Below are 24421 nucleotides of genomic sequence, written 5' to 3'. Positions count from 1 at the left end.
CATCCATTCCAAATGAGCCCCCTCCTGTCACCTGTTGGAATACATCATAGAAGAGGTTAGGATTTTGGAAGGGGGACACCTTATCTCCCGCTGTCTGAAGCCAGAACAACGGGGAGCTGAAGAGATCCCCTCTTGGGCTGGCAGGCTGCATAGCTGTTGCCAGCAGGTGGTCAAACTTGGGCCAGTCTCTCAAAAATTTACATTTACATTTAATCATTTAGCAGACTCTTTTATCCAAAGTGACTTACAAATGAGAAAAATAAAAGCAGTCAGGTCAACAAGAGAACAACAACAGTATACAAGGTCCATGACAAGTCTCAGTTAGTCTAGTACAGAACGCATAGCTAGGTTTTTTTTTTTCTTTTTTTAATAAATGAAAAGAAAAGAAAAAAGTGCTAGTATTAGTTGGTTAAGTGCTGGCAAAAAAGATGAGTCTTTAGATGTTTCTTGAAAATGAGTAAAGACTCAGCTGTATGAATTGAGATTGGTCATTCCACCAGCTAGGCACAGTCTTGGAAAAGGTCCGTGAGAGTGATTTTGAATTTCTTTGGGATGGCACCACAAGGCATCGTTCACTTGCAGAGCGCAAACTTCTGGAGGGCGCATAAGATTTAACCAGTGAGTTTAAGTATGTTGGTGCCGTACCAGTGGTCGTCTTGTAGGCAAGCATCAGTACCTTGAATTTGATGCGAACGGCTACTGGTAGCCAGTGTAACCTGATGAAGAGAGGAGTAACGTGAGATTTTTTTGGCTCATTGAAGACAACCCTTGCTGCTGCATTTTGGATCAACTGCAGAGGCTTGACAGTACATGCAGGAAGGCCCTCCAGGAGAGCATTACAGTAGTCCAGTCTGGAGAGAACAAGAGCTTGGACAAGAAGTTGGGTGGCTTGCTCTGACAGGAAGGGTCTAATCTTCCTAATGTTGTATAAGTCAAATCTGCAGGACCGGGTCGTTGTAGCAATCTGGTCTGTGAAGCTTAACTGATGATCCATCACAACTCCTAGGTTTCTGGCTGTCCTCTAAGGAGCAATGGTTGAAGAACCCAGCTGTGTAGAGAAGTTGTGATGAAGTAATGGGTTAGCTGGAATCACCAGGAGTTCCGTCTTTGTAAGGTTAAGCTGAAAGTGATTGTCACTCATCCAGCTAGAAATGTCACTCAGACAGGCTGAAATGAGAGCAGCTACCGTCGGGTCATCTGGTTGGAATGAGAAGTAGAGTTGGGTGTCATCAGCGTAGCAATGATAACAAAAGCCATGCTTCTGAATGACAGATCCTAATGACGTCATGTAGATGGATAAGAGAAGTGGTCCAAGTACTGAGCCTTGAGGAACCCCAGTAGCAAGGTGTTGTGACTTAGAAACATCACCCCTCCAAGACACACTGGAGGATCTGTCAGACAGGTAGGACTTAACCCACAGGAGTGCGGTTCCAGAGATACCCATTTTTCTGAGGGTGGACAGGACAGAAATGGTCACTTTGCAAGCTGGGACTTGTCAGGTATCTCCGTGGACATAGGTTATGGGGAGGAAGATTTTATACTCCATTCGTGGGGCGAGGATGTGAGACTGTAATATTGGCATGGGTTCATCCTGTGGACAGGGAGACGCTGGCCTGCTTACTGGTCACTGGGTAATTTGGTAATTCTTCACTCATATGCCTGCATTCTCATCCAGTGTCACGGGGTGAAAAATCACATGACAAGGAATGCTCGGTAAATGCCTCGGAGGGTGGCGGTATAGAGAAATGTGCAGATGGGTGCTCTGGTGCCGTGTGTGCTCTCTTTCTTCATCCTTGTGCAGTCAGTGTATCAGTGTATCAGACTGATCAGCTGATGATGAGGATGGGCAGGTGTTCCTCGCTTCTTTCCAGGGTGACGCTGATGAATCTTCGAGACGCTTGTCACAGTATGTATAACCATGGTTCCCCGAATAGAGAATGAGATGCTGTGGCAACATCACCGTATAAGAACACCTCTTGATGTGATGAATGTCTGAAGCCCTGTACCATCCTGCCAATCCTATTGGCCAAATAACACTTGGCAACGCCTTACGCATGCGTAAGCATAGTAGACCTGCGTGCCACACGCTATTTTGCTCAGATTTCATGATACTAAGGAAACGCTATAAAAGTACAGTCGGCCCGAACCGCAGCATCTAGTTCCCGATTCAGAATAACCGAGATGCTCCCTTTCAAACGTCACTTCAATGTTGTGGTTACGTAACTGTTTGGCAACACTATACCATCACGCCTGACATTATGTGAGATTGTTGGGATCTGAGGAAAGCATCTGCTCAAGCGGTAAGAACTGGGAGCCAGGGGCCATCCTCAAATCCAGGCTGCAAAATTTGACAAAAGTGCTCTGTGTGGATCATCCTGTCGCAGCATATATATCATCCACTAAGGAAGGCTTGCGATAAAGCCACCACCCTCGTGGAATGAACTCTAATTCCTAACTCGGATAGTTAGGACTTGGTCACACCAAAACTTTCACAAATACTGGCGAAAAGTCCATGCACGAAGATGAAAAGGAAAGAGCTTGTAAATCCCCAACTCTATTGAGGTAGGATAAAGTTAATAGTAGAACTGTCTTTAGAGTCAGGATTTTTTCATTCACAGGTTCCAAGGGCTCAAACAGATAACCCTCATAATACAATGGACAGATCCCATGATGGAACTTGCACAGGGTGGAAAGGCCGCAGCCATCGCGAACCCTGCATAAATTGAGAGACCAGGGGATGATAGCCCACTGAAACGCCATCTACATATGCATGGTTATCTGATATGGAAGCCTTGTATATTTTTAAAGTGATGTTAATCCCTCTGAAATACAGTCCAGTAAAAAGAAGAAACTCCAGTACTGAAGCGACGGGGCGGAAAGCTGGATCCATATTACGAAGTCTACACCAGGTAGTAAACCGTTTCCATTTGAAGACATATAAACATCTTGTAGAAACTTCCCTAGAATTAATTGTAATAGTAGTTAATAGTTATTATAGTTGTTCCACTCAGTTCAACCATATTATGGATAGCACCACTGGAATTGGCCAAATTGGAGGAAAAGCATTCAAACTGGTTCTGGGCCATTCGTGGGGTAGAGCATCCAGTTCCAGGGTAGATGGAAGAGATATGGAGAACCATAGCGGGCAATGTTTAGTCCTGCTCGATGTTAATAAGTCCACTTCCACCTCTCCAAAAGCTTGCCATATAGAGCTCACAGTTTGTGGGTGCAACCTCCATTCCCCTCCCTCCAGTCTTGAGAGCAAATCTGCTCCAAATTTCAAATGTCCAGGGACGTGAACCGCTCGGATCGACAGAAATCTGTTCTGAGACCATAGAAGGATCTTCCGCACAAGCCTGAATAGCGGAACAAGAGCGTAATCCTCCTTGCGGTTTCAAATACAACAAATACTGTGCAAATAAATGCACAGACACTATTTAAACTGAACAGATGACGTCACTGATTTCAATGATAAACTGCCTTTAACTGTCATTTTGCATTTTTGTCACACTGTTTTCCTAATGAATGTTGTTCAGTTGCTTTGACGCAATGTATTTTGTTTAAAGCACTATATAAATAAAGGTTACTTGACTTGACTAGTGATTATTTTGACTTATGTCTGTTCTAGAGACATGATACAACTTTTTGATAAAGCTCTCATTGGTTTTCTTTTGGAAATATTTTTCAAATTTATACTGAATGCATTTATGACTGTAAAGCATGTCGGTGTGTGTGTTAAAATCGTGCTTAAAATCGAAATCGCAAAATTGATAAAAAAAAAATTTCTGTCCATATCGCACAGCCCTAATTTATATACAAAAATAACATTCTATAAATAAACATGACTTAGAGCACCTATATCTCTAAAATGTCTATAACCTGTAAACATTTGCCCAAGCATACATTTGCAAGTTATACTGTACATACATTAACAGGATTACAAAAACATTACTTAACAATGAATTACTTCATTACTTAAAAACACAACTAAAAGTTTATTTTCCTTTAAATAGAAAATTCTTACATACTACAAAATAATTTCAGAAGAAATGAGCAGTTCTGTAAAATAATGTTTAAAATGAAATCCACTCACAAGAGATGAAGACATGGAGTCACCTCATGGGGGATGAATACTCTACACTTTAAATTTAAAGTGAAAAAGTTTGTTTAAAAAAATGTGTTCAAGCATCCATGCCAGTTGTTGTCAGTATGAAGTCTGTCATATAGGCAAGTGGGTTACAGTCCAGCTTCGGTTTGGTTCTTTCTTGACCTTCAGCCCAAATGGAAGCAGGAGCTAAAATGAGAAGAAAACAGACCACATTAACACACATCTTGCTGGAATACACAGCTGTACTATCGAGTAGCCATGTAACAATGTCCAAGTGCAATAATGTCCATTCAGCCAGTGTTTTCCTAAATAACCCATACATTATTAGGGCTCCAAAAGCCAAGCAGAAAGAATGTACATTATATGATCAGCTGAGTGTATTCTCCTTTTTTTATACTCATGAAATGTTAGACAAAACAAAAAGTACTAGTCTCATACACATAATTTCACAAAAGAGAAAATTGGTTGGAATAAAGGACAAAAGAAATGGAGAAAGTATTGGTTTGAGTAGAGACATCTAACCAACAAAGAGATAGAGCTCTAGACACTCAGTTCAATCTTAAATACATAAATGATAAAGAATTGATAAATACGCAGATAGATAATCAAGAAAGGGTTTTTATTCACCAAAAGCTATTGTATTGTTTTTACCTCGAAAACAGTACATGAGTCATGTGGACCTATATTATGGTTATTTTTTACAGTTTAAAAAAATGATTGGCTCTGTTAAATTTCACTACATGGAAAGAACAAATCAGAACATTCTTCTGAAGTTCACGTTTTGTGTTCCACAGAGTCATAAAGGTCTGAAAAAAAATCCAAGTAGATGGTGACAGATATAAAAAAAAAAAAATTGGTAAGTTAATTATCAGTTTAATGTTTATCATATTTAATTTGGGGAGTTATACTGACATTTGTTACATAAACATCATTGGTTTGTAAATGTACTTGCCAAAAGAACTCATTTTACACACATATATATATATATAGACTGGACAGGTCTTTCTGGCAGACCGGGGACCAAAAAATAAAAAATAAAATTGAGATATACAGTACATACCATATAATCATTATATGTTTATCTGTGCCATCCACTACAACTTTAACACTTACCTAGCAAACAGCTAATGGTTTCACACTCTCTCTTGTCTGTATTAAAGAAGATAATTAGAAATTACATTTTTGCCAGTCACAAGTTGTCCAAAGTAATTACATGTAATGGTTAAACTGTTAGTTTACCCAAAAATGAAAATTCTGTCAGTAATTACTCATGCTCAGGTTGTTCCAACCCAGTCAGACTTTCATTCATCTTCTGAAGAAAAACTAAGATATTTTTTGATGAAATTTGAGAGCTGCCTCACTCCTTCATATGCTTCTAGGGAATTTAATTTTGCTGGCCCAGAAAAGTTAGTAACGACATCTTTAAAAAAATAGTCCAAATGACTACAGTGGATCAACTAGAAGTTTATCAAGCAATGAGAATACTTTTTGTGTGTAAAAAAAAAAAAAAAAAAAAAAAAAAAAAAAATATATATATATATATATATATATATATATATATAAATAACAACTTTATTCAACTATTAATTTTCTTCAGTGTGGGCCTCTGATGTGAGTTCACGAGAGCGTCACGAAGCATACGTGAGGACTGAGAAGATGACGCATGGACATGGGTCTGGATGTGGTGTTTAAAATGGTTCTAAAGTGTGCATTTCCTGGATGTCAGAATCATGAGAAACCAACAAGAAAACGTAAAAGCGCCTTACCAATGCTGCAGAATTAATGGCTAACCTTTCACTTTCCCATCAAATGATCACGAGCATCATCTTCTCAGTTCTCACGCATGCATTTTAAATTTCATGAAAAATATCTTAATTTGTGTTCCAAAGATGAATGAAAGTCTTACGGGGTTGGAACAACATGAGGGTGAATAATTACTGACAGAATTTTTGGGTGAACTAACCATATAAGATCCGTGCATGGGAGACAATTCTGTGTGGATGAGAAAATATATTAACAATACAGAACAATTTTAGATTCAAATTCAATTTCTATTGTTTATAGATCTGCCAGCTTCTCACACCAGCCAATCAGAGCACACTCCCCCTCCCGAATACTGATTACTCACACCTGCACCTCATCATCACACTCATCACCTCCATCATAAATACACACACCTTACCCCAACTCACTGTCCGGTCTCACTACCTTACCTCATCCAGCAATCTCTCAGCTTTGTCCTCATTCCTTCTCCATTGTATCTGCCTTGTCACCCATTGTATCATTCATCAGTCCTCTCACTGTGAGTGGAAACATTCCATTTGCAGCCAGACTCGACGTGCAAATCCAGTTATCTGAACGTCGAACTACAACGTCCCTTGGACATCGATATGAGGTTCAAAATTTGACCGTTGGGCTAAGAATTTTTTTTTTGGACGTCTGTAGAACGTGCAGAAAAGGTTCAGGAATCGACATAAGTTTTATACATATAAACACAAAGCAATCCTATGATTTATGATATAAATATCACATGTAGCCTATACTCCTCTAAAATATTTAGGTGATAAATTAATGTAATCTACAAATGTTTAAAAACATAGGCCTAATTAAAGTACCATAATATGACCATATAAAATCTTACATGTATTTATTTATTTATTTGAGTGGTATTTTTCACTGAAGCATTGACAGAAATCGCAGTTTACATCTGTATTAGATCTATAAATTAAATATAGTTAATTAAAGTTAAATAGATTAAAATATATTAACATTTAATATATTTAAATAGATAATAAATTTTAAATAGTATTATATCATATTAAAAAATATATGTTTCAATATAGGTTTTGATATAAGTTTTTAATATATGTGACATATATAAAATTGGACGTTTTCACATGTTCGCACATACATAAGTTCTTGCATATTTTTTTTTTTCGTTAATTCTTAGTTTTTGCCTTGATAATAGAAAATATGAGCTAGGCATCATGTATGACAGTCAAAAATGGGATATGAGCAACAAAATGATCAGATCCTGCCATTAGCTATATAGAAGACATATCTTGTATGTTCCAAAAGAAAATATGTACTCAGCCCACTCAGGCTTATATGTGGATATGAAGAAGCAATACAGGAGACCTATATTTCCTGTATATAAACATATATGCACCTCAGTTTTGCCTATATGTGGCATATATACGCATATATGCAGTATATATACGCATATATGCAGTATATATGCGCATATATGCATCATATAGGTTGTTTCCATGTGGGATAGTATATCCTCATATAAACGCCAAAGGTTCATGGGGCATTAACCTTGTTTTGAGATAAATGCCTTTTATTCGCGATGTCTTGGATAAGTACTTTATTACCCACAATCCTGAACAATCCCAAAGTGATGCATCTGATTGGTGGAACTCATGTAACTATCTGGTTAAACCCCGCGAAGGTCTGTGAAGACTGAAGATCATTAATAAAAAAATAAAATAAAATAAAAACTTGGTAGACTTATCAGTGCAATCATGATCTCCTTGGCTGCCATGATGGCTTTTTTTCAAGGAGGAAAACAAAAGTGTTCAAAGGTGTGAAAACCACTTTAGATAGGGTCATGTAATGTTAGTTGAGTGTAGCGTGTCCGAGGGTCAGCTTGTGGGTTTTGTAAGGGCCAGCATGAGGGACAAGACCTACAAAGTTTTATTGAGTTTTGCAGGGAGGTTGGTAACGTAAGTTTGCGTTTTCATCCACTTTAGCTAGGATACTGTAGCCTTCGTACGGTATGAGTCATATCAAGCATTTTATGATGCCACTGACTGTCAAAACAATGTTTAGCCAAGGCATACCTTTTTGTGCATTTACTGAACATTTGTGTAATGGCAACGACATGTGTTGATGACTGAGCGGTGATTGCAGTCAGGTACAAAGCACTGCACCATTGGTGACGTTATCGTTAACCGCTTCAAACACACACACAATATATAAAATACACGATGATAAATATAAAAATCAATACACAATACCTATATAAAACACTATTTATTTAGATGATTAATACTGAAAGAACTTCTATTACTGCACATTCACTATATAAAATAAAATTCACTGGAGGAAAAAGTTTGCGCGACCGTCGTCAGATTTGGAAGTCACTCAAAAGGCTCGTTCGCGGCTGTGGGCTTCAGTCGAATTCAGTGAGGCGCGGTGGTTTATGGGATGAGTAGTTCCTTCACTCGAAATGAAAATATGTACTGGGCCTTATACCTTTTACTTTTTATTGCATTTTCTCTCTTTTTCACTTGAAATGATATGTTGTATGCTTATGAGTTCAGCCGTAGCTGGTTATCCTCAGAGATGCTCTAAAATTCATTAGATACGGATTTTTCAGAAAGTCAATGTGAGAAATGAATGGGAAATTTACTTCCGGCACCAAAGCTCTCTCGGGCTGTGGGCGGGACTGTGATGCTCTATTACAAAAGACTGAGATATAACTATACTGCCACCCTTTTATTTATTTATTTATTTCTACGTTGAGGACACTTTATAAACCTACAGAGATACCTGACTAATGAACAACCTTCATAATGGGACGGAGCTAATTAACATTAACGTTACTTGGAAATTCAAACAGTAACGGTCATCTGACTACTGGTGTTGAGCCAAAGCTAAGCATAAATGTGCTCTTATTCGTCGTTTTATCAATCTAATGTTAAATTTCACTTCAGATTAATATTTCAAATTAGTTATTTGGGTTAGAAAGATTATATTTTCAAATTCCTCTTTTTGTAATTGTACATATCCCTGTTGGTTTATTTTAGGTGGTTCAATTTACAGTCTGAGGTAAAATTATGATGATCCTTTTTTAAATAAAAGTAATGGTTTTGTTATTTTGTATATATATTTTTTTCTACTTTTCAGGAAGGGAAAAGCAACAAAAAAAGTTTAACTTCTGATTCATAATCTACACACTCTACTGATAACGTTAACACTACTGACACCTATTGGTAAGTTTTAGTAACGTTACTGGCAAATACAAATACATTCTGTCACTACATTAACAATAAGTTATCAAAAAGTTTTCTTGTGTGAAGTGTTTGTTCTTGTATTTAAACAGCCTTTGTGGTGTATCCTGGATGCTCACGCGATCCTGTGAAATTGGGCATTTTAAACTTTAAAATATTTTTTAAAATCACATTTTGATTCACCAAAGACGAAAAATAAGTCATATGTTCATATGTTCACCACAGATGTAAAAATGAGCATTGTGAAGGTATATTTATATTTATGATAATCATTTGTATTTAATTTGTGTTTCAGGGCAGTTGGTGAAGACAGAGATCTTGTGACGACAGGACAGTTCCTCCTCACCAGACTCTGCTGTATATGGATGCCTGTCCACTAGCACAGGACATTTACAAAATTTTGGTGCCGGGACCCCTGGCAGAGAAGATTTTTCAAGGACACCCTATTAGTTTTGTCAAAAGACCCGGTACTTCGGTACCAAGTCAGTACTAAAAAAAATAAAAATGTGACGGTACCAGGTTTCTGTAATTACAGGTGATAGCAAGGACCTGGTCAACCTGAATCCTGAAATCTGAATCCTGCATGTTCTGCGTATCTATGTGTGAATGAATGAATGGCAGAGACTTGCCGGTTTGTTTACTACATAGACTGAAGCGCATGACGCTTGCAGTAATTTCAGCATCTGCTGTCTCAGTGAGGACAAAGATACATAAACAACATCACCAAAACTCTTCACAAGCAGTTTACCGTTTCATATGAGTAAAACCAGTGTCAAAATAAAAGTAGCCCGTCAAAATATAAGTTCATTTTTACATAAAGGCATTGTGCTAGAAATATTACTATTAAGAAATAAATCACACAGTATTTCTTCCATGTTTAAATTTTAATAGCAAATCCCCTTTATTTATATATAAAAATAAAAAATAAAATTAATTTTTACATTTCATTAATTAAAAGACAAATTATATTTGGGTAAAATGTGTTTACTGTTATTCATAATTATATTACTTGTAGAAAAACTTTACACATAATTGCAAATAAGTATTGAGAGTGAGGAGTTACGTGCCGATTTGGGTTGATTTGGGAGGGGTCTGAACGATCGCCCATGATGGCAGGATACGCTATCAGTTGCCAGGGGCAATGCCTTCAGAACTTCACAGAGGCGCGACTAAACATTTCAGAGCGCTTTCATTTTTGCGCATTTATTTTGTCGGGGGAACAGATCGAGACGGATCTACGAACATGTGTCGTTGGGCTAAAATCAAATCATAACTAAACATACACAGCTTTAGCCTACATCAAAACATGTTGGAAACCTTCGTATACATTGAACGCACGTCCTGATTTTGCCAAGTCCGATGTGTTCCTAGGTCAACATATTTTGTTGACCCTGGAACAACATTTTACTCCAAAAATATATTCTTAACCATATCCCTACACCTAAACCTAACCTTAACCATGAGTAATCCCTAAAATCAGAGGAAATGATAGATGAATGACACTGATGTACAAGCACCAAACACTGATTTTAAGCATAAACTTCACAAAATCTATAAACTGGTTCTTCAAATCTGATTGGTTAATCACAATGTTGTTCCAGGGTCAACAACGATGTTGTCCCAGGAACATGTCTCACTTGGTAAAATCAGGTTAGGCACATTGAACATCTCGTTACAATCTAGTGTTTACGAAACAGTCGCAGTTAATTACTTTGTCATTTTGGTCAAGAATTGCATTCTAAATGCAATGTAATTACAATACACTAAAACGCATGTGAGTAAACTTACTTTGGCCATTACAACGCTGTTTTCATCACCTGCTGTAGATGGACCCAGCAACAGCAGAAAGCCTCGTAACTTTCCAAAGACTTGTGGCTTTTAAACTCCTGCATTGTGTAGTAACTTAAACCAAAAACAATATAATTCCCAATGTCCATATGTGTGCGTGGATGTAAATGGTCCAGGTCTCTGTGCTGCTGCAGGGAGCTCGTATGGGTCGATATTTTGTATGCTTGAGAGCTTCTCCAAATACCACTGTTTTGCGCTTGGTGTAACATAAAAAAAACTGTATTCCACTGTTCCTATGTTTTCCATATGTATCGTGAGAGGTACTGGAGCAGTTTTTAATGCAGCAGTAACTTCCAGGCATGATAAAACAGTGCAGAATTGCGAGAACCTCCTCTACTACCGAGTTAACAACACATGTAAACAATCCTGTTTCGCCGCCGGTATCCTGCAAACATGGCGGAGACCGTGATATCGAGGGAGGGGCTTTGTACTATGACGACAACTTCTCATTCTCAATAAAGAATGGCATTGGTTTTATTTTAATGTGATAAAAAGTTTTTTTTTTTCTTTTTATAATTAGCATATTATTGTGTTTTGCTTTGGTACCGAAATTGGTACAGAGAACCGTGGATATTCACTGGTATCGGAACCGAATACTGAAGTTTTGGTACCATGACAACACTACACCCTATTATTGTGGGTTATAATGAACATAATATGATTGTTTTATTTATTCCTTTAGTTTTTTTTAAATGATCCCCATATTTTAAATAATACATTTGCTTAATAATACAGCACAATATAGGGCTAAGTTGCACCAGGTCAGGAAAAAACACATAAGTTAAATCGGTGTATAATAAATATTTTACTATTAATTTCAGAAATAACTTAAATACTGATAAATAAAACAAATGTAAAGAAACTTTAAAACTATAAACACTGTAAATATTTTGTTTTCGCTCACTTCAAATCAATTAAATGTAATGCTATTCAAAACAGAACAAAAATAAAAATATTTAGGCCTACGTATAAAATAAACTAATTCTAGTGCCATTAGTTACAAGCAGTAAATCTTTTGTTAAATAAAGAAACCAAAAAAAAAAAAAATACACTTGCTATCTCAGTTTCTGTGAACCTCATCCTGAAATGTAGAAAACAGAGAGGTACAGACAATGCTACTGTGTACAAATAGAGACTTGAGAGAGTGAGAACTATTGTAACAACAATGAATTGTACAGAATAATTAACTCAAATGATATATATAGGGAATTTGAATAATTAATCAGGAATGTGATTAATATATATCTCATATGACAGTTACAATAAATGTTATTGATTATGAAAAATAGCTCAATTGTCTATACCAATAAATCATTACAGGGCACTGTAACTTACTCATTAATATGTCAATATTCCATGCTTCATATCAATTATTGTGATATCTCTTACTGTAAATTACTGCAAATCAAACAATGGTTTGTCCAGCAAACGGCCGTAAGATTGACCTATCAATTTTCAATAAAGTTATCACTTCTTATAATTCAAGGAAAAATATTCTCTGGCCATGAAAACATTATCCTATCATTATGATAAATTTAGTTTCTAAATTTAAAGCTTGCAGCTAGATCAGACATCTCAGTGACTCGTAATGTTAGCGGGTGGTGGAGACAAGAATCATGAATATATGGGTTTTTAATAATTGACTAATAGTACATCGAAACTACAAATCACACAGAGTAAACATGCATACGACAATACAGACAGTAAACTTTGTATAAGACATAACGGAATCTAAATGAGGGTGAGAGAGAGAGAGAGAGAGAGAAAGAGATCACAGAATGAGCTCATGTATGAAAATCACAGTCAGTAAACTTTTGGAAGCCAACAACGACTCAAATCATAGCATCACTTTAACCTTTTAACTGTCACACCCATTTTTTTACATACACGTGAAAGTACACTATTCACACTTAAATTGTTATAATTCATAAACGCTTTTGAATACAGACCAAAGGTTGGTCTCTTTTTAAAGAAGACAATCTGCAGATTATTGCAGAAGTGAAATCATTTAAAAAAATGAAAGCATAAAAAAGTTATAGAAGTTTAAATTGACTGTAAATACATTTATTATTTTATTTTTATTATATTTTATATAAAATAAATATTTTATAAAATATGTTTTAATCCAAAATTGCTATAAAATTAAAGCCATATGTCTAAATAAGTTGTGTTCCAAATTTGAAGTTGATATAAAAAAAATGTAGGTTCATATGCAATTTTGTTTAGGTGTTATACCACAAAAAGCCACCGGGGGCCATTGAAACTCCATTGAATTTTTGGGATGCATTTGTTTGTCACAAATGTATCAATTTCTCTCTCAATATTATGTCTATGACAAAATAATGGAATCCAAATATGGAATCTTGAGACTCAGACCTTTCCAACGATATGTATTTTGTCTAGATTATGAAAAGTTTTGATTCTAAAAGACCGTAATATATTTGGAATATGACCCCTCCCACTAAGGGGGAGGACCACGCTAAAAGATTTTAAAGTATGATTTCCATGGTAACGCAGTGTCCGATTTCAAAATGGTTTTCATAAGATGAATTTGGAGTATATAAGCTTTCAAATGATATATAATTTATGATGATTACTAAAACATGTGAAAGGGAAAAAGGAAGCGGAGTAGATTTTTTGTGACAAAGGTCAGAACTCCTGTTATGATGTATATGTTTTGAGGTGCACTCTTTTTATAAATTAATCTTTTACTGTTCCTTCATAATTTTTAACAACAAAACATGGTCAAATATCTATTTAGGAGTCTTAGACCTTTCCAACGATATATAGTTTGTCATGATTAGATTAGGATATAATTGTAATATATTGAAGTAAATTTAGGCGTCCCGTATACGGGACGGTGACATTTAACAGGTTAAAGCAGCATTTAAATCTCCATAGAAAAGTGATACTTGCAAAGTGTCCAATGTGCGTGAGCTGGAGACTGGCACGCGTGCTGGAGACTGGCGCGGTATCTGAAAGGTTCAACAAACAATGTTCCAGAATTCGTCTTCCTTGTGTGGAGAGGCGAATAGTTGAATAAACTTAGTAAAGAAAAGAAAACAAAACAACGAAAACGAAAGCTTCCGAAGGAGCCATGAAAATGGCTTCCCCCTTTCAGTCCCTGTGCTGAGGGGGACGGCGATATGAGCACGAGCGGGAGCGACGTTGGTCGCACAGGAGAGCAGCGTGTCAGAGAACGACGAGGAGAAGAAAAAGGAGGGTGGACCTTGTTCGGTCGACTCTTATGGCTTGGGATGGGGGGAGAGCGAGAGAGAGAGATTGATGGAAGGGGTTTGCCAACCCCTGGGCACGCCACCATGTGGTCCTCCGCGAGATGGTTAGCCGAGTCCAGCGACGTGGGACGGTGGCACTGGATGAACTGCTCCAGTACCACGAGGTCGATGATGTGTTCCATGTCACTTCCCTCGGCCAGTAGCCACTTGCGGCAGGAGTCCCAGAGCTGCTAGGCCATCGTGAAGGGCCGAACCAGATATCCCCAGGTCCAGGGAGCGGAACCGCTGACGATGTTGCTCTGGGGACCGTCCGACCCGCTGAAGGATGGCCCTCTTCAGGTCGTCGAAGACCAGGAGATTTGCTACCGGTAGATGTGGTGCGGCCACCAGGGACTCGCCCCAGAGCAAGGGAATAAGCCTAACTGGCCATTGGTCGTGGGGACATCCTCACGATTCAGCTGATTTTTCGAAGAGTTCCAGGAAAGCTTTAGGGTCATCCTGTGGTCCCCTCGCTGTGAACCTCCCGGTCGATCCAGCTCCGGAACCTCTCGCGGTCTTCCTGCTGGGCTTGAAGGATGGCGTGGAACCGCCGCTCCTGATCCGTTCTAAAGGCCAGCAGGGCCTGATGTTGTTCCTGATGTAGGGCCGCGAGTGATGAGATGATGTCCGCAAGTGGCGTGGAGGACGGGCTCTGCATGGCCGCAGGACCTTCTTCCTTTCCCGGGTTTCGGCACCAGTGTAGTAAGTTCATGTGAGAAAAGGAAGAGGACAAGGGTCGGCTGGACTGCTGATGAGTTTATTCTGATTTAAAAATAAATATTCTTTGCAAACACCAATGGTGACTTTTACTTTGACAACAATATACTCTAACGCATAGCACTTCTGGGTTACTTCTTCCGGTTCTCAGGTCACGTCAGCAGTCCGTCTCTCTCTCAACTGCTCCCGTTTCTCCTGGCGGTTTATACTCTCTCCACGCCAATTACTGCAACAAGAAACAGGTGTTGATCGTTTCTGTCCAACCCACTCACTCACCGCTCGTCTCCTGATTCTCTCTCCTGCTGCAGACTTTGCTAAACCACGCCCCCCCGCCACAAAAACATTCCAGGGTTTCTCTCTATATAGTGGACTTCAGTGGGGTCCAAATTGCAGCTTCAAAACATGATTTCCAGACAAGTAAGAGTGGTCTTATCTAGCAAAACGATCAGTCATTTTCAAAAAAAAAAAAAAGGAATGAAATTTATTTGGGTTTGTCCTCAAATGCTTGTCTTGCATAGCTCTGCAATTCGCATGCGTACTCTGTGCAGTTCCGTTCAATTAAATTCAATTCAAGATTATTTGTATAGCGCTTTTTACAATACAAATCGTTGCAAAGCAACTTTACAGAAAATTATGTTTCTACAATATTTAGTAGTAGCTTATAAGTGGTGAATATCAGTTTGAGCACGTATGACAGGATTTGTAGAAACATTTATACAAGATGTAGTCAGCCAGACGATGAACATTATTAATATTATTAATAATTATTATATGATGCAGTCACACTTGTAGCAATATTTGTTAGATTTGTTTGTTGTTGTAAATCCCGTGGCACAACATAGAAACAAAATAGAGATATCATTAGCATATCTGCTGATCCAACAAAGTAAAATTTATTAGTTTAACCCAAGCTAATGAATAAGAATGCACATTTGATCAGATGCAACTACACTCACAATTTAAGAAGTAAACTTCACTCACAATTTAAGAAGTAGATCTCATTTTTTTGAGTAAATAAAACACTGTACTTTATTATTATTACATAACTATTATTGTAGGGAGTGAAATTTAAGGTTAAAATTAATGTTCTATAACTTTAAATAAAATATAAAGTTCGCGAGATAAATATCATGAGAACAGACACCCGCGATTAGGCTCCGGAGAGAATAGTCTGCGCGCAGTTATGAGAGGTAGAGAGAGAGAGAGAGAGAGAGAGAGAGAGAGAGAGAGAGAGAGAGAGAGAGAGAGAGAGAGATATGACGCACACTGTGTAATCAGATGTGGCTAATTTCTAATGTTCACCTCTTCATGTTTAATAAATCAAGTGTTATGATCTGCCGAGCTCCCTGTCGGTGTCCTTCTTCCAACAAAGCCAACGAGCTAGCGCATGGTAAGAACTGTAAAGCCTGCATATAGAAACGAAGTGCGTTACATTATTATTAGGCAAATTATAGACACATAATATTGTTTAAAAAAAATAACATTATTAACCAGTATTTTTTCCACCAGAACCGGTTTCTGAATGGTAATAATTCAGAGGAACGCAGGAACAGAAACGTTAAAATATAGATTTTGCTCGGAGTGAACCGATTGAATTTTCTTTTCATTTTCAAGCCCAGCTAGGGACTTTGGGCTGGTACTTGGTGTGTTTTCACAGCTGTTACAAGGATCTAAATAAAGTTCAGGGTAAAATATAATTTGTTTTGGGTAAATCTAACAAGTAATCTGTGGTCTGTAAGCATTAAAAACTGCTAGATCTGATAACTTGTATTCTCTTTTAGAAGAAAACAAACATAACTCCAAGTATTTATTCAATAAAATGACTAAATTACCGAAAAATAAAGCATCAACAAGTGTTGACATTTCCCAACATCACAGCAGTAATGACTTTATGACCTACTTTACTTCTAAACTTTGACACTATTAGGGATACAATTTTAAACATTCAGGCATCAGCTACAGTATTGCATCAGACAGTGCACTATATATTCCCTGAGGAACAGTTCCACTCTTTCTCTACTACAGGAGAGAAAGAATTGAATAAACTTGTTAAACCAACATCTAAACCAACAACATGTATGTTAGACCATATTCCTCTAAGCTCCTAAAAGTGGTGCTTCCAGAAGTCATAGATCCTCTTCTGACTATTATTAATTCATCAATGTCATTAGGATATGTCCCCAAAACCTTCAAACTGGTTGTTATTAAGCCTCTCATCACACAAAAAAAAAAAAAAAACACAACTTGACCCCAAAGAACTAGTTAATTATAGACCGATCTCAAATCTCCCTTCTCTGTCCAAGATACTAGAAAGGGTAGTTTCCTCACAATTATATTCCTTCTTAAAGAAAAATGGTATCTGTGAGGATTTCCAGTCAGGATTTAGACCGTTATCATAGTACTGAGACTGCGCCTTAGAGTTACAAATGACCTGCCCTTATCATCTGATCGTGGTTGTATTTCTCTATTAGTGCTATTGGATATTGGATCTCTGGTTAGATTATTGCAATGCTTTATTGTGTGGTTGTTCTGCACGCTTAGTAAACAAACTACAGTTAGTCCAAAATGCTGCAGCAAGAGTTCTTACTAGATCCAGGAAGTATGACCATATTAGCCCTGTCCTGTCAACACTGCACTGGCTCCCTATCAAACATTGTATAGATTTTAAAATATTGCTTATTACTTATAAATGAATGAACTTATGAATGGTTTAGCACCTCAGTATTTGAATGATCTCTTGTTACATTATAATCCTCCACGTCTGCTGCGTTCTCAAAACTCAGTTTAGTAATACCTAAAATATCAAAATCAACTGCGGGCGGCAAATCCTTTTCCTATTTGGTGCCTACTCTGGAATAACCTTCCTAACATTGTCCGGGAGGCAGACACACTCTTGCAGTTCAAATCTAGATTAAAGACCCATCTCTTTAACCTGGCTCACACATAACACTAATGTGCTTCTAATATCCAAATCCATTAAACTATTTTTAGGCTGCATTAATTAGGTAAACCGGAACCGGGATCACTTCCCATAACACCCGATGTACTTACTACATCATTAGAAGAATGGCATCTACACTAATATTAGTCTGTTTCTCTCTTATTCTGAGGTCACCATAGCCACCAGATCCAGTCTATATCCAGATCAGAGGCTCACTGCAGTCACCTGGATCCAGTATGTATCCAGACCAGATGGTGGATCAGCACCTACAATGGACCTCTTCAGCCCTGAAAGACAGCGGAGACCAGGACAACTAGAGACCCAGATACAGATCCCCTTTAAAGACCTTGTCTAAGATGACCACCAGGACAAGACCACAGGAAACAGATGATTCTTCAGCACAATCTGACTTTGTTGCAGCCTGGAATTGAACTACTGGTTTGGTCTGGTCAGAGGTTCCTTGCCGCTGTCGCCTTCGGCTTGCTTAGTTGGGGAAACTTTATTTACAACGATATCATTGACTTGATTGCAAATGATTGCACAGACACTATTTAAACTAAACTGAGAAGACATCACTGAGTTCAATGATGAACTGCCTTTAAATGTAATTTTGCATTATTGACACACTGTTTTCCTAATTAATGTTATTCAGTTGCTTTGACGCAATGTATTTTGTTTAAAGCGCTATATAAATAAAGGTGACTTGACTTGTTTTCAATTTATCTGTATGTTACAATGAAAATTTAAAGAGGCAAATTATATAATATTTTGCTTAATTGTAATGGCTGTGTATGTATATATATATATATATATATATATATATATATATATATATATATATATATATATATATATATATATATATAGACACACATATCGGTTGCACTTTATTTTACAGTACGTGTACTAACATGTACTTATAGTGTACTTACAGTGTATTTATCTAAGAAGGTTCTGGTAATACAGGGTAACTACATGGTGTAGGGTTATGTTTAGGGGTAGGTTCAGGGTTAGTACCTAGTTATTACATAGTTATTGTAATTACTATAATGAGTACATAGTATGTACATGAGGAACAGGACTGTAAAATAAAGTGCTACCCACATTTCCCTAAACTAAGTACATTTATGCGGCTATTATTATGTTTAAACATAAACGAAAGGAGGCAGTGGTATTTGATATCCTATTTCGTTTTATTGTAATTATACAGAGAGGAAAATTGCAGTAGCCAAGGCGAGCTGACTGATGTTATCAAGTACATTGATGTTTGCAGAATTACCGGATTTGCATCATTGCGGACATCAATGTAAGGGAAACAGGTCAATTTAGCTCAAAGGGAAAGATTTTTAAGGGAATTTGAACAGAATCACTAAGACGGCAAGCGATTCACTGAACGAAGCCGTATAACATCAAATCTGCAATGGATATTAATATCCAAAGTATAGTGAAAACACTATTAATTAGCACAGTAACAAGATCAGCAGTTAAAGACGTTAACTTATAAGCACAAAATGCAAGATACTTCACTTTTTCCAACTGAATAACGCTTTATTGGATATATCTAAGACATACTAACTAATCTAACACATAAGCACACGCACTCATACATTCACACATTGCAGGAAGAGAGAAAGTTAGGGAAGAATGAGTTCAAGAAAATGAAAATGTGGAATCAAATCACATTCTAATTTGTTGAGATGAATTTGTGGGTTTGCCAAAATCATCACAATTAAAAGAACCAAAGACTTAACAGTAATCTACTTCAGTCTGTGTCCACTGAATTTATTTAATACACGAGTTTCACAATTTGAGTTAAATTACTGAAATAAATGAACTTTTCCACAACATTCTAATTTATTGAGATGCACCTGTATACTCTTGTGCTTTATTTAGGCTTTTCTAGCTCAAAATTTGCCTGTTAACTTAAATGAAGCAAAATTCATCACATTCAGAATGCTTACTGTATACAGTATACCGTCCTCTATGGATCACATTTATCACGTTTAGTTATCTTGGAAAATGTACTGTAGCTGCAGATATTTGCTATTTTAGCTTCAAGTTTTGATTTACTATTTTGCTTATTTGATCCAAAATGTTACATCATTTTACTCATCCCACAACAAAACATAAAGAAACACACTCAAAAAAGCAGTCATCTAAAAATGTTTATTCCCAAATTTATTCCTGATGAGAAAAATTTTGTCAAAGAAAATTATATAAAATTATGAATAAAATTATGTATGGCAATTATAGTACAAACTCTGTTGAGGGTGTAAACAAGTTTTGGTTTATAAAAAGGGAGAGTGTGTTGGCCACTAAGTGTATAAAGGGATCAAACCCACAATGCTGATTCTAGAGATACTACTGCACATGTCTGTGTTGATCAAAGCAGAACAGTCAGACTGCAGACGACAGGGCAAAGCACAGCTGCCTGAGTTCATCAAAGATGGAGCTCTAAAGATTGGAGGCATCTTCACATTTTACACAGGCTATACTGGGGTGATTCCTAGTTTTACCCGATTACCTCCTCAACCAAGATGCAAGGAGTATGTATGTTTTCTTATTTTTATTTATTTATTTATTATTTTATCATAGTGTATTGTAATTTGTAATATTGCATAATGCACTGATGTTTTTGTTTTGCTTAAAAAAATGAACTACTTTTTTCCACTCTTTCTCTAACTAAAAATGTGTCTATTTAGTGTCAATTATAGGGAATTCAAATTTGCATGCACTATGATCTTCGCAATAGAGGAAATAAATGAAAATCCAAATATACTCCCAAACCACACGCTGGGTTATGAAATTTTTAATGCCTGTGGATTCTCCAATATTCTACAGTCTGCACTTTCACTGTCCAGTGGACAAGATGACATCATTGATGAATTAAACTGCACCAAGGCTGATACTGTTCAGGCTATAATAGGTCATTCAGGATCCACTCCAACCATTGGGTTTGCTAGAATAACTGGCCTATTCCACATGCCTGTGGTAAGACTGTGATCCCATGACATTATCTGGCTTCTCATTAAGTTTATCATTATTATTCTGGTATATATATATATATATATATATATATATATATATATATATATATATATATATATATATATATATATATGTATATGTATATATATATATATATATATATATATATATATATATATATATATATATATATATATGACTTAAAGTTTCATTTACATAACCAATGATCTGTTGACATGAAGGGGGGAAAACAAAACAATGAATGATTTTGAATGTCTCATGCATTGCTGTTGTCACATTTGTATTTGTGTTCACACAGATCAGTCATTTTGCTACTTGTGCTTGCCTGAGCAACAGAAAAGAGTTTCCTTCTTTCTTCAGAACTATTCCAAGTGATTATTACCAGAGCAGAGCACTGGCTCAGCTGGTGAAACATTTTGGCTGGACATGGGTGGGAGCCTTAAGCAATGACAATGATTATGGTAAAAATGGCATTGCCACATTCATTAAGGCTGCACAAGAGGAAGGAGTCTGCATTGAATACTCACAGGCTTTTGAAAGCACAGGATCAAAAACGTCATTAAAAAATATTGTAGACACTATCAGAACATCCACATCTAAGGTAATAATGGCTTTCATGTCACACAGAGAGATTAAAATACTGGTGGATGAGCTATACAGGCAAAACATTACAGGACTGCAGTGGATTGGAAGTGATGCTTGGATCACGGATGACTCTCTAGCTGATAGCCAAGGCCACACTTTGCTAATTGGATCTATAGGATTCACTGTCCGCAATGCTCAAATACCTGGACTAGGCCCTTTTCTACAAAAACTCAACCCCTCACAATTTCCAAAAAGCATGTTTCTCAAAGAATTCTGGGAAAGCATTTTTCAATGCTCATTGAGCCCAAATGCATTGCAAAGGGCATGCAATGGCTCAGAGCACTTGAAATATATCAAACATCCTTTCACTGATGTGTCTGATCTGAGATATGTCAATAATGTCTACAATGCTGTCTATGCAATAGCTCATGCACTGCATAATCTATTGTCTTGTAATCATCAAAAAGGCCCATTTGCTAATGTCACCTGTGCCCAACCTACTATAATACAACCCTGGCAGGTAAAATATCTTTTAAATAGAAAATATAAATATCTATATTTAAATATATGTAGAAATTAAAGCAAACTGTATGATGAAAACAAAATATTATTTATTATTATTACTTAACCGATTGAATCACCATATTATGTTATCAGTTAAATAAAAATAAAAACTGTTTTGCCATTTCAGATTTTACATTATATGCAGACTGTGAATTTCACCATGAATGGGGGAGAAAGTGTCTTTTTTGATAGCAAAGGTGACTCCCCTGCAAGATATGAATTGGTAAACTTACAAAATATCACAAAAGGCACAATGGAAGTAGTGACTATTGGCTACTATGATGCAATTCAGCCTCGTGGGCAACAGTTTACTATGAACAATGTCAACATCACCTGGGGAGGAGGACTAAGGACTGTAAGAGTCTCTTTTTTTCAAATTAACTGTCCAATCAAAACAAAATCCCCAAGTGCACATGTGATGCAGCAATGCATCGTAATGGCACATCAAACATGTGTTAACATGTGCAAAACATATTACACAGCATATTATTTTCCTATTGTTGAAGTAGATTTTCCCTGGTGTGTGGCAGGTGCCTGTGTCTGTGTGCAGTGAGAGTTGTCCCCTAGGCACTAGGAAAGCGGTGCAGAAAGGAAGGCCCATCTGCTGTTTTGACTGTATCCCATGCCCTCCAGGAGAGATAAGTAACACTTCAGGTAATGCTTGTTTAATTGGTCTTTTAACACTTGCAGTTCATAGAAAAAGGATCAAATGGAAAGATTTTACTAAATTTTAGTCTAAATGATCATGCAACTGTCCTCAAAACATAATTTAATACACTTACATAAAGGATAAGTGAATGATAAGTTACATGATCAGTTAGTCGTATATGATTGATTAGAAGAGGCTCATTACTATTGCGATTCCATTTTCACCCACACCAGATGCATCTGACTGTGTGAAGTGCCCTTTTGGATACTGGTCCAATAGCAGAGGTGATGAGTGTATCATAAAGACAGTGGAATTCCTGTCATTCACCGAAATCATGGGTATCATTTTGATGATGCTTGGGTTACTTGGGGCATTTTTAACTATGTTCATATTTGCAGTTTTTTTTCACTACAAAGACACACCAATAGTGAAAGCCAACAACTCAGAGTTGAGCTTCCTGCTGCTCTTCTCATTGACTCTGTGTTTCCTCTGTTCCCTTACTTTCATTGGTCGACCCACAGAGTGGTCCTGTATGTTGCGTCACACAGCATTTGGGATCACTTTTGTCCTCTGTATTTCTTGTGTTTTAGGGAAAACAATAGTGGTGTTAATGGCTTTTAAAGCTACACCTCCAGGAAGAAATGTCATGAAATGGTTTGGGCCTCTTCAGCAGAGAATCAGTGTTGTTGGTTTCACTCTAGTACAGGTCCTCATCTGTGTCCTTTGGTTAACAATATCCCCACCTTCCCCATACATGAATATGAGCTACAACAGAGAAAAAATCATCCTAGAATGCAGATTAGGCTCAGCTGTAAGTTTCTGGGCTGTGCTTGGTTATATTGGTTTTCTGGCCAGCTTGTGCTTCATTTTGGCTTTTCTAGCTCGGAAGCTGCCTGATAACTTTAATGAAGCCAAACTCATCACATTCAGCATGCTCATTTTCTGTGCTGTCTGGATTGCCTTTATCCCAGCTTACCTAAGCACACCTGGAAAATTTACAGTAGCAGTCGAGATATTTGCAATTTTAGCTTCCAGTTATAGTTTACTAATCTGTATTTTCATTACAAAATGTTATGTTATCCTGCTAAGACCAGGTGAAAATACAAAAAAGCATTTACTAAAGGTCCCACGCTAACCTGATCAGATGTTATAAAAAGAATGTGGCACAAACATAATGATATTTACTAAAATAAAATAACTGCAAAATGCAAAAGATCAGATCCGACATCAAAGGACTCAGTGAACACCTGCATTTTTTTTTTCAGTCATCCCAGTGAATGTGACAGTTGGGCTGCCTCTAGTGAAAAAAATAATAATAATAAAATAAAAAAAATGTAGGACTACTAATGTACTTGATATGTCATAATATTCTCTCTTCCGTTTCTCACACTGTAAGTCTTTTTTTTTATTATCAGAACTTTATGGGTGAATATAAGTGAATATGTAATAATAATAATAATAATAATTATTATTATTATTATTATTTTTTGATAGTCATGATAACTTGCATTTCAGTAAATGCAGCCTTGCAATGCTAAATAATTTAACTGTCAGAAGAATGTAATGCCAGATTATCAATGAATGTACTGTAACTCAGAAAAGCTCTTGCTACATTGCTTACTACACTGAACTTTACAAATAAAATATGTACCAACAATAAACCTCCAGAATACTTCCATTCCCCTGGAAGACCTTGGTGAGGAAACA

The 24421-nt window shown here is 36.9% G+C and overlaps 1 protein-coding gene across 1 annotated transcript; it reads left to right on the top strand.

Annotated features, from left to right (window-relative positions):
- Positions 1 to 20250: 20250 nt before the first annotated feature.
- Positions 20251 to 23849, top strand: LOC127933925 (extracellular calcium-sensing receptor-like). Its single transcript, XM_052531061.1, has 6 exons — positions 20251 to 20453; positions 20610 to 20898; positions 21215 to 22021; positions 22193 to 22420; positions 22596 to 22719; positions 22948 to 23849. Exons 1-6 carry the CDS (start codon positions 20251 to 20253, stop codon positions 23847 to 23849), a joined length of 2553 nt encoding a protein of 850 aa, XP_052387021.1.
- The last annotated feature ends 572 nt before the right edge of the window (positions 23850 to 24421 follow it).

This window comes from Carassius gibelio, chromosome A18 (assembly GCF_023724105.1).
Source record: "Carassius gibelio isolate Cgi1373 ecotype wild population from Czech Republic chromosome A18, carGib1.2-hapl.c, whole genome shotgun sequence".
NCBI lineage: Eukaryota > Metazoa > Chordata > Actinopteri > Cypriniformes > Cyprinidae > Carassius > Carassius gibelio.
This window is presented reverse-complemented; position numbering and strand designations above follow the sequence as displayed.